The sequence below is a fragment of the Phalacrocorax carbo genome, chromosome 13 (assembly GCF_963921805.1).
Source record: "Phalacrocorax carbo chromosome 13, bPhaCar2.1, whole genome shotgun sequence".
NCBI lineage: Eukaryota > Metazoa > Chordata > Aves > Suliformes > Phalacrocoracidae > Phalacrocorax > Phalacrocorax carbo.
The window spans coordinates 8,282,650-8,299,750 of NC_087525.1; the positions used below are offsets into that span (position 1 = coordinate 8,282,650).

A 17,101-nucleotide genomic window follows, 5' to 3' on the forward strand; every position below is an offset into this window, starting at 1 on the left:
ATGAAGTTGTCAACATTCAGTAAGTGTGTGTGCCCGCTATTACAAACATGGCTTTTATACGTTATCGTCAATGGGACTGCAGCTCTTTCTGCTCCCCCATTAATAAAGCTTGTGTGCACAATTCACACTATTCATCCCATTATGTAGCCGGCTGAACTGTGACCTGCAAAGGTCACCAGAGCGTCCCGTCTGCGATCCAGCTGACTGACAGCCCTTTTCAAAACTGCTGTCACTCTCCTCTGACATGTTGTGGTAGAAGACAGTCATAAAACAGCAGCATTGTGCGAGCCCTTTATTATTATTATTGTTTTCTTTCTTTCTTCGTTGTAAAGATAAGACGCATCGTGAAAGTTATTATCTAAATGCTGCTTTATGGTCTGTCATAGGAGTTGGGGATCGGAGAAGGTCCTAACGAATCTAACCCTCTCAGAGATTTATTTCTTCACAGCTGCTTTTAAATATTGCTGTCTTTTTGGTTGGCCTATTAGTTACAGTGTCTGTTAGTCATCCTAACTTCTTTTTAAACTCATAGCTGCCTTTTGCAGCCAAATACCATCATTAGGTCCTTTACAAAGTACCACCGCTAGTCTCTTGAGCTTATAAAATTACAGGAAAATACCAGACAGATGAGCAAAGCAAGGAGGAGAAAAAAAGAGAGAAATCATATTTAATAACTGTACATTCTGCTCTTTGTTTCTGTTAAGCAACATTTTGATTGAAGTTTCAGCTATTGTGAGGAAATGTGCAGTCTAAGGCTAATAGCATTTTGTCTGGTATCTCGTTACACTGACAATGTCATTGTGACGGCAGGAAAACAATGAAGACTACAAAAGCAAATGCAACCCTAATAAATTAAAGTTATATTCTCTCCCTGCATACTGCTCATGGTGTATGAGTTGAACATGCAATTGAGAAGACCACGCATTTGTAACTTGATTATGCTTTTCCATCTCACAGCTACGTCCAGGTTCTAGGCCACGTGCAGAAATGGTTTAAGCAGTAGCTTGCTTGGGGCCATGCCTACACATCTATGCGTGTGGCTTTAGAGGCTCCCTGTGAGCACCACACTACCACTGCTGTGCCTGGGTGAGGACTGAGCCCAAACGTGGAGCCTGGCATGTGGCTGGTGTGAGGGGGAAATCCAACCTTCTGCCTGGCTCCAGCGGACTTGGATTTCACTCCACTCAAGGGAGCTGGACGTCTTCTTTCTGCTGGTCCCGTAAGGGCCACATCCTGGCCGCAAAGCTCTCCCTAAGGCAAAGCATGGATGAGCTCTGCAGCTCTGCACCCACCCAGAGTGGAAGTGCCCACCCCTGCAGGCCCCTTTACTGCTCGGGCTTCGTGTGACCACCTGCCCATATGGTGACGCACATGAAGGCTGAGGTCCTTAATCACCCACCCTGATTAAACAGGGGCAGGATACGTTTTCCAACGCAGTCAGGGAGGAAACACTAATTCTGCTATAAAAGGTACCATTTTACAATGGGAAACTGCCATAATTGTACATTTTTATTGTCTCGTCTAGGCTCCCTACATTTCCGCTAAGTGCAGCTTAAGAACTCTTCCTGCAAACCACACAAAAATAACTGCAGCTTAAGTAGCAGGAAGTTTGAGATAGGAAACAACAAAAGCAAGGAAATTCAAAGCTGAGGCTGACGCTCTGTTGCTGACTTGTTATGTTGCGCTTAGTGGTGGCAGTACAAATAGCGTGTAATGTATCTTGCTGATCCAAGACCCCTTAATATATAACCAGGCACAAAGGAATAACGGGACGGGAGCACAAGCCTTCACTTCACATGTCCTTGCTTTGGGCAATCTGTGTTGCAACCTCCCAGTGGCTGAAGCAGGTTTGTGCGCACTCTCCTCTCTACGTATTTTTCATCAGAAGTAGAGGGGTTTTCCCCCAACAGGGCTCCCTGCTTTAAAATTACAGTGCGAGAGAAACAAAAAAACCCCTCCCCTCTGTGTGGAGTGCTCTTACGCTAGACCTTAAAGGTACTGTTGATAAAGGCAATTTAAGGCACAAATTCCAGTTTGGATGGGAGATGAAATTGTCCCTGTAAGTGCAACTTAGAGATGTAGCGGGACATGAAAATCAGAATTTTCTGTTCTCAAAACCGGGTACACAAAGTCTCAGAGGCATCCGTGTTTACTGGTCCTGCATTGCTTTTTTAAGCAATGAGGAGGAGGGTTGTTGGTAGCTGACTCAATACCAATTTCCAAACTGGTTTAGAAACAGGACTTATGTACCTGCCAGACGGTAATGGAGTCAAAGGAGCAGCCATAGTCTGCCGGGCATGTCATGTGTTCCGACATTCTTTGAATACTTACTTTCACTGCAACGCCTTGAAGGCTGCTGTGAGCTGGCAGACCGAGACAGGAAAAGCAATGTCTTGTGTAGGAGTTAAGCATGAGGAGGCTCACCGCCTCGTTCGCACAGGGCGCAAGCAGGGCACAGGAGAGAGTGGGCAGGATGGGCAAAAGAAGTGCCTAAGTAACACCTGAGCAAAAAGCCCATTGATACTGCTTAACAACACGTGAACCTTACTCTTATTTGCAGACAAATATTAATTCCACTGATCTGTCTTACGCTGGGCTGTGAACATAAGTTCTGTTCCACAAGGGCTGTCCTATGACTGCAGGTAATGCAGCTCTACGTGGAAACTGTGGCCTGTCCATGTGAGGCAGGTGACAGAATAAGAACCTATCTCAGCTGAAAACCATCTGTGGCATGTGAGAGGGAAGTTGGACTCAATGAGGGCTTGGATGGGGTTTCCCTCAAAATATGACCTTTTAATCCAAAGAGAAATTTAGCACAACACGATAAAAATCCTGGGGAGCGATCTGGTTTTTGACAGACGTGCATACATCTGTGAGCACGGACGGGCTGATCCAGAGGTTACCATTATAAAAATCAGCTGTGTCCAACAGTTACCACAGTATTATCAACAGTATTAGAGGTTCCCGCACCCTATACTTAGATTAGGAAATAACTGTGGTAGTTGTGTGGTTTCCTTTTGGCAGCTGCTGATCTTTTAGTGGTGACCACTGTATAATACAATGAGCAGAAATGGTACTTGTTACATCCAGTGCTTGGTCTTCTGCCACCACTACTATGCAATATGGAGCTAACTGGTTGCTCTTTGTAGCCCAGCAAAATCCCAACACAGACAGTACCACAACAACTGAATTTCCACTGCCAAGGAAGCTCAAAGGCCAACTGCTTGGAATTCTCCAGTTTAAATTATGTATTTTATCACTGGATTTCACATGATTAAAGCTGTACATTTTTAATTGAAAAGTTGAAATGCAGGAAAGCAACCAACCTCAGATGCATCTTGGGGTTTCTGTGCATTATCTTTTTCCTTCTTGCTCTTTTGGTTTTCATTTTTGAGGCGTTTCGTTCCAGACGCTTTTGTTTTCGCTTCACCCTCCTGGGAACTGTTATCCTGTTTTCGAGGTTTCACTGGAGGCAGTGGCTTATCTTCCTCTCCTTTAATAAATCTTTCATACGGCAGGATTAATCTAGGGGATTAAGGAACAAATAATTGATCAGATTTTGCCATTCTAGCAAAGAACAAAATGTATCTACTACGAGCAGTTTACTTAATAAATCCATTTTCTTCCATGCCATAAAAGCAACAGTGTGAACTCTACATCCACAAATCCAAGTATGATAAATCAATTTATTTGGCAAGATTATCATGTGGCGTAAATTCAGTAGAGTTGGAGTTGGTGTGGATCAGTTGTTAGTGGTTTGTGCGGCTACACCAATTTGTACCAGATGAGGATATGAGCCACTACATTTTTAGACTGTTCTAAAAAAACACATCAACCATTTATTTTTATTTTCCCTCCCTACCCTTAAAAGCATGCAGCAAACCCCAGGAAAACACCTACAAAGGCACAGCCAACTTGATAACAGCTACACAATTTCCAGGCTGGTGGTTCCCCTGCGTGCAAGGGCGAGTGCCAGGAACTTGGCAGAGGATGAGAGAGTAGGGCTGCAGGAAACCTACGGCGGCGGGCACAGCCCCCGGCACGCTGCAGCCAGCACCAGCCCACCGCTACCCTCGCAATGCACCCGCACAGCGACAGTCACCACGCTCCCGGCCTTTGCCAGTGAGTCTTTTCTTTTTCAGGAAAGGAGAGAGGAAAGAAGTTGAAAGCAAGGGAATTCTTCACTGTGGAACTGTCCTCCACAAAGTGCACAAAATTGCTTTAAAAACGCAAAGAAGAAAGACAAACAAAAAATACCCTCCCCTGAAAGCATCAAATACAGAGTTTTTTAATCTATCTGTTTTCCCTTTGCAATTCTTGATCTGAAAGGAAAAATAACTGATATAATTAAAAGGGATGGATTGCATTACGATCTCAGTTTCAACTTCAGTGATTAAAGTTTTTATAATGCATTTGGTATGATTAATGACTCACTGTGGGATTAATACAAGCCTCAGACTTTAAAAATGTGAACTTTAATACAGCAAACATAATTTGTTTCTAAAAAAAAAAAAAGACAAGTTAACTCTATGAAGAAAATGTACTTTGCTTATAAACAACATAAATCTGTTCAAATACCAGGAATCCTTAATTATCTTTAATCTAAGACTCCAAGGCAGAAACCTCTTTGGTTCAGCTATTCGTTTGTTATCCTAGAATCAGTTTCTAAGCATGCAATTTTGATTTACATACTTAGATGTTCAAACACAGTTTGGGCTTAAGAGAGCAGAAATTAGATTGCTCATGATCATAATATTTTACATTTTAATAAAATACAACATAAATTATGTTAAAATATAAACCTAATTTATGCTATATTAGAAACAAAATTCATTAACTGAGCATGCTCTGACATGGTATGTGCAAAGAGGCGTGAATAATACTTTCTAGCCCTGAATTTGGCAGGGCTCCAGTAATGAAGCTAAGCAGAGCCCACAGGGAATATTCATCTTCAGATCCCATTACAAACTGAGTTTAAACATGTTACAGCTGCTAAAACTGGAAACTGCTCCCTCTATGCAAACTTAGCAAAATAATACGTAGTTGCCAAATACCTGCTTCCCACTGTAATATTACAGTTAATGTTTATATAATAAAAAGCATAACTAAGCAGAATACGAAAAAAATAATCTTGTTCATACTTGAGGCTGCTACATTTCATCCGCAAAGCGCAAATATTGGTGAAAACACTGAATTCCTCGCCGTGCTGCACATAGCGCTTTGGACTTTAGCAGAGACAAGGTTGGGTTTCACACAGGGCAACGGTGAGGCCACTCCGCCATGTGTTAAATATTTAAAATCGCTTTTAATAAAAACACATTTTATTACAATAATTGTTAGCACTGCGAGGGAAGTGTTTGACTTTGTTTTGTTTCCATGGGAACACGTCACCCATTAAAAAAATCTACATATTCTATCCGTAAAGGTTTCAGACACTGTCCAGTCCCCCACGGGAGACAGAGATGCTCCGGCCCACGAGCAGGCCTTTCCATGAAAGATGCCGCTTGATTAACCCCGTGGCTACGGCCGGGACGGGATCAAGGCCTGGGCCAACACGATTAATCACTGCTCGCGTGCTCTCCACCGAGCCTTGTAGGGTAACGCGGGACGCAAACTCCTCCTCCTCCCGCTGCACCTCACCAGAACTCATTAGCTTTGGCGCTAATTAGTAACCGTGGCTTAAATTTCCTTTTCTGATCTTAAGGGTTCATGTGGGAGTACAAGGTTTTCATTTTAGTTATTTTTCACTGAGCTCAGCAGTTGGCAGGCCGACAGCAGTAAAAATACATTTCACATAGCCGGTCAAAGGCCCGGAGCCAGCGGCAGGAAATCTGGAATTAAATGTTTCGTGTATCGGGGAGGCGGCATGACTAAGGTAAAACTGAATCAAAACACAAGGATGGCTTGTTCTAGGATTTTCCCCTCCTCATTTGAAACGAAGGCCGGCAGGCTGCTGTTCCCCGCCACCGCCAAGATGGGTTTTGGGGGCCACGGGGTGCAGCTGGAGAGGAACTGGGCAGGAACGCGGGCTGTGAGACCCCGGGGAGCAGCACCGAGCTGAGCAACGCCAACAATTGCCGCTTCATGTAGAGATTTCCGTCGGTTGCAATTTTCACTGAATGTTTTTTCAGTTATCCTGTCATGGTACAACACAATTACCCACAGGATATGATCTTATCATTTGATTATTAGAAGTTTTTATAGTGCAGGAGTAATAAAGCTAATACAGCTCTCGGAACATGTAAGCAGCCGGCTCACATGCCATGAAAGCAGACGGCTTAGCCAATTTAAGGTCAATATTGCCCAACACAGGAAGAATGCGATCTGCTGTTAGCCAAATAGTTTAGCAGAATGTGACATGTCTGAAACCAACACGTTTTCTTTTTGGTCAAATATTTGCAGCGCAGGTAAGATTTAATCAATCTTTGCGCAAGGAGAGGTAGAGACGATGTCCAAAAAACCAGAGCTGGGTACCTCAAATGTATCGCACTTGGGAAACAATAACCATGTTTGCAGTCGCTTTGAACTGGGGCTGTATTTCGCAGGGGGGGAGTATCAAAGTATTCATAAAAAAGGAGAAGGGGGGGAATATTTTGTGGTCTAAAGAATATTTACTTCTAAAGCCAGTGAGGAGACCAAATAAAAGGGTCTTTATCATGATCAAGATTCCAATATTAGGATTAATAAAATGTATTATTTATAAGTCAATTAACATAAATAGAATATGTAAGCACTAGCGTATTAAAAAATCTTTCCACAGGCAGCAGATTTTTAGCAGCATGAGGTTTTTTTTTTTCTTTCCTGGAATAATACAAGAATAACATTTTCCAGCCAAGAGCAGAAACAGTAGGGGAGTCTTTGCTATCACAGGGCTTCTTATTAAATTCAGTCACTGTGAAAAGCCAGTCTTTTTTTTTTTTTTTAAATAAAGACAACTTAAAATCAATACAAGTTAGATTAACAAATCAGTACTATCCTAATCCTGATTTATTACGATCGGCAATATTAAGTTTAATCACGTATAAACTGCTACTCAGAAAAAGATTTTGCTTTACTAAGTCCTGAATTAAATAATGGTGCAGAGTGTACCGAGTTTTTAGATCTGCATCATCTGATATTATGAAAAATTCAATGTACTTCTCTGCAGCAGATGTCAGAGGTCAGCAAATCTATTACAGTAATGTAAGTAATCTGGCTTTCTGCCAACCTTTTTTTAAAAAACACTGAAGCAGATAATTTTATATTTACAAATTCTAAAATCCTCCAGGGACTGAATCTCTTTCCCAACAAAAAGCAGAAACTTCACATTAGAGAAATGTATTTCACAGTATATCAAACATGTCTTCATCATTAGCATTTCATAAAGAGGAAAAAAAAAGCCCTTAATCTTTATTAGTCAACATTTTTTTCCCAGCTACAGAACTAACAATACAAGATCTCATCTGAGCCAGTAACCACTACATTTTCATGTATTGATTATGCAGAATGAATGACTTTTTTGGCCCGACTCCGCTTCACGGGACACATGAGAGCACATCTATTTATAGACGTGATAAAAAAAGTAGTTACAATAATGCAAAGGATCTGACCAGCCCAGAAAGAGGAAGGAAATTAAATGTTAAGGCTGCCAGTTTCCTCTTTAACTCTCCACGCTGTGTATGGATGTGATGGGGCTCTCAGGCCGCGGAGGAACCATATGCCCAGGACACACAGGGTGAAGGAGGGAAGGAGGCAGTTCAGCACAACTCCTACAGTATTTTTTATATCACTTGTTTCAGTGTTTATTTTTAGTTTTTTTTTTTCTGGCAGAATAAAATATGCCAGCACGTCTCCCATTGACATCATCTTGCTTTCTCAAGGGCCCCAAGTCCAACACAAAACAGCGTGCAATGAAGCCTCTCAGCCACAAGAATAATGTTGGAAGGATTTAAAATACTGAAGCCCATTCCTTGGGAGATGGTGCCCCGTTCCCATGCTTGGCCAGAACGTTAAGGAGGTTGATTGCAATGAGAATGGAAAAGATTTAAATCTGCTTCACCAAATGAATACAGCAACCGGTTAACCCGTGGAACTCACTGCCAATGGATATCTTGGGGCCAAGGGATTAGTGAGATTATGCAAGGATTAGATGCTAATGTAAATCATGAGAACATTAAGCTTTTAGAGTTTCAAAAACACTGAAAAGGGACAGGCAATAAATCTCTTTTACCGGTAGGAGTTTGAAAAACACTTCCCTCCTGGCACATTATGCCACAGTGGCACTGCCGGAGCTGGGGGACAAGACGGCCGGTCTGCCTGGTTCAATAGGGCGACCATCGCTCAGGTCCTCACAGCAGGCGGGCAGAGCTGCCCACACCCCCTGCAGCCAGAGGGTCTGAGCACAGGGCCGGGATGAACAGCCACTGAGCGGAGGCAGCTCGGGGCAGCTCCACTGACAGCCCCTGCACTGTAAAGGGACCCCTGTTGTTAACCTTAGTGAGATAAACCCGATTCTCGTTCCCTAGAAACTCAGTGGAAAAAACATTCAGTTGTTTTAAGGGACCAGCAGGAATGCCCGAGCTCTGATCCCAGGAGAAGTCTTGGGTTTTTTACCCTGATGCTCTTTAAAAGGGATAAATCTTGCAGCAATGCTGTCAGTAAGCACAGGAAACAAGCCACCTTCAACAGCTATCAGCTGGTGGGGATGCCCAGGAGCAGGGGCAGCCTTCCTGGGCACCAGCAACAAATTCCCAGCAGAGAAGAGGGGAGAGGAATAACCCAAACTCTAAGGTCCCAGCCTGCTTTCTGAAATAGAAAAACAAAATACATTGAGGAAATCCAGCAGCGCGTTCCTCAAGCCTGACCTCCCCGGACCACATCGTACAATTCAGGGGTTACGAAAGCAAGCCTCGCGTGCTTTTGTGCAGAACACAATAGCAATAGGATTATTTGCATTTGTCTGAAGTACAAAACTGGTGTGTATTTTATCAGCAAAGACAAAATATGTTTGAGTTCAATTTTCTTCCCAAAGAATTTCCTTTCCTTAAAGAAATGGCTCTTTCATTATTTCATCAACAACTTTCCTCGCAGCCCACTGGGAGTGCTGGTGGGTAATGAGAATGGCTCACTGCTTAAAGGTGGGAACTGTGTGGCTCTAAGAGAATTCAAAGACACTTTGTTTTAAGTAAACTGGAAATTAGTGACATTACAAACACAGCTGTTGATTTAGCTGCACAGCCAGGCAAAGGAGGCTCAGGCGCTCTCAATCCTATGACTCAGCAGGGGGAGATGAACAACCCCAGTCTTTGCCTTCGGTGCAGATTTACTGGATGGGAAAGATTCAAAGGATGGGTGACAGGGACAGAAAAGCTTCCCCACGTCACTCTACCACAATTGCTACAAGCCTCTGTTCTGGCTGCAGTCAGCATTTCTGCATCTAAAGGCTGTCATGCCTTTTGCCCGTTGGTCCATATAGCTCAGCTTCTATGCTCAAGATAAGCTTACAGATGCCATTTTGCATTGCCCGTGGGGTGCAGGTCTGCTGGAGGGACTCCAAAATCCTGCTGACCCTGCCTGGGAACTGGAAGCCACATCCCCATTGCACAAAGTTGAACAAAGTTGGGGCAATCCCTGCCCTGTTAGCAAAGTGCTGCAGCAAAGTACAAGGTGGAGATTCCCAGCGGACCTCGGGAATCTGAAGTGAAAGATCTTACTCTCCATCCCTGCTGCTGCTCCTGCAAAGGAGAGTGGCACATCTCCCATTGCACAGCACTCTCCTGGGGCAACTCAGCTCCTAGCAAGGAAAAGGGGCTTGTCCCTGTATGTAGAGTCTGTCCCTACTCCTAGATGCCAAGAAATGGGGTCATCAGGCGAGAGACATTTTACCTACTGTTGACCAACCACGAGCACCCAGCTCAGCTGCTAGGAGTGCCAGAAGCCCAAGAGTGCTGGGCACGCTGCACAGCCTCGACGTAAGCATTGACACTTGCGTATGGCGGGCACGACTGGGAAGTTCCCCTCTGCTTGGGCGACAACCCAACCGGGAGCACTGGGTAGCACACGGCATTCCCCAACTCCACTGGGACAAACTCCTGGGAGAAAAGAAGGATGTGGCTGGGAAAACAATTCCCCGCGAGGAGAGAGATCATCTGTTTCCAGGCACTGGAAGGCAGTCCCCGACTAACCAGCGCTCCTGCACCCAAGGACTCCCGCTGATTCCAGTGCCGGCCAGTACGTCTCTGAGGCTGAAAACCCAGAAGTTTTGAAAAAACTGTGTGCTCTCAGATGTTTTGAATGGACAGCTAAGGATCTGTTTTAATGGTAAACAATTACATTCCTCTGTCATCTGATACTTTTTAAATTTTGGGGAGGGGGGGGAAGCTTTCTGAATTTTCAATAGTTCCTTTGTTAAAGCATCTGTTACTCACATAATTGAAAAGATGTTTGTTCAGTGGTATGCTTGAGAGTACAGTTATTTAATCTTAATGATAAAGCCCCGAGGGCAGAAAATCGTAAGTAGAAACCTCTTGTTATTTATCAAAAAGGAAAAAAAAAAACCAACACACCAAACCAAAAGCCCAGGAAAAGAGAGAACTGAGACACCTCATCTATCTTCAGACTTAAATTTGTGCTTGATGGAAAACTATTGAGACAATTTGCAACTTGCGGAGTTTTCTGTGAGTCTGGGACCAGCTGAAGTGGGAGGGGGACAGGAAAGTGGGGTGAAGACAAAAATAAAACAACCAAGTTAGTACGACAAGAAAAAACTGCTGCTTGGCAAGTTTTTTTGGGTCAAACAAAGAGCTAGCTGTAGTTTACAGCATGACATAACACTTGATTAATTTTTGCCTCAGGATGTTTTCACACTTAGTGTAAATCAAAACCTTCTATTAATTACAATGTGAATTAAAAGATAACCATAAGCATTTTCATGTAGATGCTATACTAGCCTCCTATTTTTTGTTACCTCTAAAAGATTGGCTGCTATTTTCTAAAAAACTCTACTGAAATGCTTACACCTTACCAAAGTTATCCAAACGCTTTAACAAAACCCAACGGCATTTGCATGGAACGTGGGGCTCTCTTGCATATTGAATTACTGCACAATATCCTTAGGGTAGAGAGACTTCATGGCTGTTAAAGGGAAACCATGTAAGGGACTTACTTTGACCTGCCTTGTGTTTCTGATAATATGCAATATTTATGTGAAAAATTTAGACAGAAAAAATGGCAAAATGCACTCTGAACTGTACAAAACCCTGCATCTCCTGGGGTTTAGTCCCCTGGGAAGGGACAGATGTGCAGGGTCCTCTGCAGGTGCACAGGGGCCACGCTCACAGCCCGAATAAAACCCTCCATGGGTCCGTGTCCCAACCGTGGGCACACCCATCTTGCCTATTCGCTCCTCATCAAGTCCCAGGTGGCTGTGGCTCTGCAGCACTCTCCTGCTCAGCTGCCTGAATTTGATGTGAGCATGAAGCCTAATCCCCCTCCATGCAGGGGTTGACCAGGACAGTCTGGTTTTCAGGGTGCTAGTGACTCATGAGGGTCAGGGTACAAGCTACACCACTGAAGAGCAGGGCACGGCCCATGGGAGGCTCTGGGTCCCTCCCTGCTGGGGACCCCAAGGGCACCTGAAGAGGCCAGGGGAGGCTACTGCTCTATGGGACTGTCCAGTCTCCTGCCACAACACCTTTGAACACAGACATCTCTGTCCACCAAAGCAGCTGAGGAGTGTTACCACATGCTGTTGCACATTACAGTTCCCCAGCCCGTGCGTGTTTGTGCGCAGCTTGTGCACAAGGCTTGCTTTGGAGGAAACCAAGATGAATCACAGCCAGACTTGGAGGCAGAAAAAGGCCCCAACAGGCAATTGCTTGTATTTTTGTTTTGTTCAATGCATTTTACTGGGAACATTATATACCTTGCAAAACAGCAGGCTGGGGTTTTTCGTTTGGGTTTGGTTTGTTTTATGAGGGAGTCATGATGGCGTAATATTTATGAAAAATCCCTAACAACAACGTCACTAGCACTGCAGAAACACAGCCTATCATTCATGCTGGAAAATTGAAGCTGCCGATCATGTGTTTTGTGTAAAAGCGAAATAAACCTCAAACCCTGCATGTGAAAACCACATCAGCATTATTAGGGGAAGGCAGCATGCAGGAGAGTGCTTCGCAGAAAAGTAGCCGTTTCTGAGGGTTTCTTGATAAGAGAGAGATGTAGCATACTGACAAGGGCTGTTAGGAGTTTCACAGGAAAGGTTCAGACTGAATCAGCTAATACCAACCAGCACGCCTCTAGCTTTCTGCGATCATGCAAGGTAAATGCATTAGAGGAGCACAAATGAAGAAAGTAACGACCAAAACAACAACTCATAAGCCCTGTACAGTCCGAGTCATGCACAGAGCAACAGCCCCACGATGGGAAAACATTTATGCTTTTTATATTGGTAATCATCTGTAACATGTGCAATTAAGTACAGTACTAATGGACTATAGCCAAGAGCCTGGTACTAATATTAAAAACTGACAGAGATGAATAGGTTTGGAAGGAAAACTAGGCTGACAAAGACATTTTTATGAAGTGCTTGGGCCTATCTGGAATAATCCAATCAGAGGCAGGTTCAGACCAGCCATGCCTACAGTGACAATAACGCATTCATTGGCATTATACGATGCCTGCTATGCTTTAAATAAAAACACCCATTGCTTCTACTCAGCAACCTGCACTTTCATTATTATACTCATTAATAAAACAAAAGTTGTCTAACTAATATACAAATAACACTTACTGAAACACTGGCAGCCTCGCCTTGTTTTAAAATGAAACCAGTTACTGGAAACACAAACCGTACTACATGAAAAATGAATCAGTTGATAATGCACACAAAAATCTTTCTTTCCCTTTTACTAGGGAGACAAAGCAAACACCACACCAACTGAAGCACTCTTCCTCCCTATAGTGCAGCGGCAGCAACCACCGTGACCCCTGCCCCGAACAGGGGGGCATGGAGCAGGAAGCAAAGCATTCCCTACAGTCTTTAAATCTGGCTTTGCTTCAGCTTTTGCCATCCTTGGTACCATGGCTCTGCAGCAACATGCTGGCTTTTTAGAGGTTATAAGCACCTTCTGAGAAATGCAACATTTCTTCATGGAATTTGCTAGACAGGGAGGAAATTCTGCCCTCTCCAATTCTTGTTTTTTTGTTAGTTCTTATTTCTCCTTTTTCTTTTTCTTTTTGCCCTTTGAAGGAGTGTGTGAAACTCCACCTTGCAGAGGGCAGGAAGGTGGGATGCAGTACCTGAATGGGACATACGTGACATTCCACTCCTCAGCATCCTAAGGATGTCACTGAAAGGTCGCTGCCACCTAAGCAACCTTGATACGTTAAAGCCGGTGCAAACAGCTAGTAGCTTCTGTCATCTTGGAAGAAAGCTAGTTAACAACACGGATGCCCTTGAGATCTAGTTGTAGACATGAATGGCAAGGCTAAGTCAAACAGCAGCAGGATCAGTGAAGTTGGGGAACTGCGTGTTCTGCCTCCAGTAAGAAAGGAAAGGCCAGAGGGATTCAGAAAGGAAAAATCATGAGGTTTATTCAGCATTTACTTCCCAGATTAATTCAATTTCCAGTTTAGCTTTACAGCTCACCTTCAAGTTAGAAAATGTATGTGTGTCCTGAATCATGAATGTGTATTCCTGCACTGCAGTTCTAGTTTTAGATTAAATGTCATCTGAGCACTTTGGCTAAAAATGAGCATTACATTTACAGGTGCTGTAGTTAGAATTACCGGCTGAAACAAACCATGACAATTTCATTTACTTTTTTCCAAGTCTGAGGCTTAATACAGCTTTCCTGCGGTGGAAAAAAAGTGTCTAACACTAGAAATCCAGAGACTGGACCAGGCACTGAGGGTTTTTGTACATGTGTTTTGGTTTTTCAGCCCAGATTTGGTAAAGCGTATTTTAGGTAAGCTTAGGGCTAACCTAAAAATACTAGAAGATTTTTTTTCTCAGGTGCCATCTTTTGACAGCTTGCCACAGAGACCTGGATAATAGGTTCTGCTTCGTATCAGACCTAACCAAGAACCACACAAGGGACTCTGGCATCCAAGAACTCAGATATGAGCCCTTCAGCGTGCTAAGACCCATCCTAAGCATAAACTAAAAAACTCCTCCTTCCTGGCTCAAGGCAAGCAGAACTGCTTTGGGTAGCCTGGAAAAGCCTCTGAATCTTGAAGGCATCATGAGTCTGTTCAGGTTTTCTAGTGAACACAATGGGCTTTGTGGCACTTTGTAGCATACCCCTGAGTAACTGCTGAGTAAGACACACAGACGGGTCTCTCTGCATCAGAAGACTGCAATTCAACGGTTTTGCATGTAAAAAAATAAACCACTAGCATGAAAGCAGGAGAGAGAGACAGGAGTTCACGGAGTATTTTTGAATGGCTCATTTATTTTTCCACAACTACAAAAGACACGCTCTCTCGGTGACTCCAGGATTTCAACACAGAGCCTAGCAAGGCTTGCTCCCTGTGCAATTTAAACCCGCAGAGACCTAACTCTCATGCATGCCTGGGTCTCCTCTGTCAAATAAACAACATCCTACAAAGCACATCTGGTGAGGGAAGACCCAGACTGCCAGTTTGAAACTCATCAGCTGGCTTGGGTGCAAGAGGAAGCCCTGAGCCTCCAAGGGCTGTAATGATGGAGGGGAAGAGCTGAATACCCACAATCTTATGAAACAATTACAACAATCTATAACATTTGTATGCAAAACAAAGGCAAGGAAAAGCCCCATCTGACGGGCACAGCGACTCAATTTGCTCTGCTGCTTGGCTTGATCTCCAGAAAGCTTCCAACTCTAACTTTTATAGAGGTATTACATACAGCTTCGTTGTGCACCCAAGTCCCTGTGTTGGAGACGTCGCCTGTAAATAACCCTTATTTACCCTTATCAACCTCCCCCTCCATGAGGAGGGTAGCGTCTCCCCTGCAGTGGCCAACATGTAAGGCACCAGAAGAAGGTGAAACACTGCCCACTAAGCACAGCTCTGCTGTGCTTCCTTGTGCACAGGCAAGTACAATCTCTTCTCGACCCCAGCAAAGCAAGTTGTTTATGCCCAGGAGCAAGAAATTGGACTTTCGTCATCTGAGCCTGAAATTGCAGAGCTTTTATTAACATTTCCTTGTCTAAGAAAAGAAAAAAAAAAGGGGAAAAAAAAAAAAAAGAGTTGTTTCTAAAAGCCATACCAAACCAAAACAACATTCCAGCTCCAGTATTTTATTCAACACATGCTGGCTCTGCAAGCCCTGGAAGTTATTATCTACATGGGAAGAATAAGAAATCAACAGTTCTGACCAGCAACAATGGCTGCAGAGAAAGAGTGTTTGGCAGCAGCTCGCAGGCAGGGAGGAGGGAAGGAATGCAATGAAGAAGAGGAATGCAACGCTCTGCATGACCTACAACATTAACAGCACCCTGCATTGTGGGCCACCCCATTATTTTGATCACAACGACAATTTGCTTAATTGGTATTCCTAAAAAATGACAGAAGACAAGTGTTTGTATCAATTAGCTGTTGTTTCTTATTTTCCTTGAGTATGTTTGACTCAATTTTTCAGCTCCTTTAACCAGAAAGCTGTTGTAAAAACTAAGATATGTACCAAAGGAAAATCAGATGCTTGTTTTATTTATTTAGTCACTGGAGACATACACGCTGGTTTAAATTACAATGGATTATCTGACTAAACTGTTGTGGGAATATTTACTATATCTTTAAGAAGCCTTTCTCTCTCTCTAATTCTTTATAAAACGCTTTGAAGGCTCTCCAAATTAATTTTTTCATTATTAAACATGCATTTCAGATTTGTTATCTTACCTTTCATAATGTCTGCGAGTACATGTAGCAGCACTTGTGCTTCCAGGGTTACCACCTAATTCATCATAAATATGTTTCCATTGTCGACGGGCTGTTATCTGTAAAAATGGCAATGGAAAATTTAATCTTGCATCTTTACAGATTCTACAGCGTTTGAGTTCACAACAACAAATGCATGTGTGACACTTTCAGAACAGCATGTACTACAAGAACTATAAAAGCCCCTACAGAATATATAGAGTGCACAGAGCTTTGGGTGTCTTTTTTTTTTTTGTAAGTTAACACTATGTCTATTTTCTTTCTCTCTAAAATGGAGTGATCTGACTGATTCATTAACAAGTCACAAGCAATACGGCCTCACAAAAGAGAATCTCAATCAATATGGGGTCATTAACCATCAGAAGTTATGCAGACAAATCCCATGGTGAATTATGAAAATGAAGCTCAAACCATACTCAGCACAAATAATGATTACATAGTTATTTTAACTGAATTAGGGAAAATAAATCTGCTGCAAAACCCAAATCCACCACAGAATTCTGTAAATCCACAAAAGCATAGTCCGTAACTCTATATGTTACAAGCTGTTTATTTTTATCCATTTATGTCAGTAAAATATATAGATCAAATACTAATGAAATCTTAACATACTCCAGTGTTAATATTTGAGCTATGTACTTTATTGGACCATGCTGATGAAAATAAACATCTTGTAACATATTGAGTTGCATACCATGGTTCTGTTTTTTTGAACAGAAATTAGGATTATACGGAATAACAGATGGAAGACCTGGCAAAAGAATTGTTTCTGAATACCACTTCATTATTTTATATATTCCACTATATATAAAACAGGAAGAAAAACAGGAATAGGACAAGCACAACAGATCACCCTCTTTTGCCTGCAGCTCATAAAGAAGGCCAGTGGAAAATTGTAGGGGCAATTTGGGGAGAATTTTGTCATTTTCTGTGGAATGCTACGGATTTTAATATATTCAGCCCCGGAGGCTTCTTCGGAGTTACCCACAGAGCAGTCAATGGCGTTTACTGAGGAGCTAAAGGCAGCAATCAGAAGAAAACAAATATTACAACTTGCAATCTGAGACCTGTAATTTTAATCTAAACAGAGATAGCTACCATCATTAAATATTACAGGGTAAGAGGTGTTCCTTTTCGCTCAATATGAAAGGAAAATCCTTCCTTTGTAGACATTTTTCTCTGAAGGCAAAAGCGTGGCTGG

The 17,101-nt window shown here is 42.9% G+C and overlaps 1 protein-coding gene across 5 annotated transcripts in view; it reads right to left on the bottom strand.

Moving 5' to 3' along the window:
• The window catches only part of ARID5B (AT-rich interaction domain 5B), a 124,079-nt gene that overhangs the window by 6,525 nt on the left and 100,453 nt on the right, over positions 1–17,101 (bottom strand). For all 5 annotated transcript variants that reach the window (XM_064464752.1, XM_064464754.1, XM_064464753.1 and 2 more), the window contains 2 exons: positions 15,862–15,959; positions 3,327–3,525 (listed from right to left, as the gene is read on the bottom strand). In XM_064464752.1, coding sequence (XP_064320822.1) covers positions 3,327–3,525; positions 15,862–15,959 — 297 coding nt within the window. The remainder of the gene's footprint in view (positions 1–3,326; positions 3,526–15,861; positions 15,960–17,101) is intronic.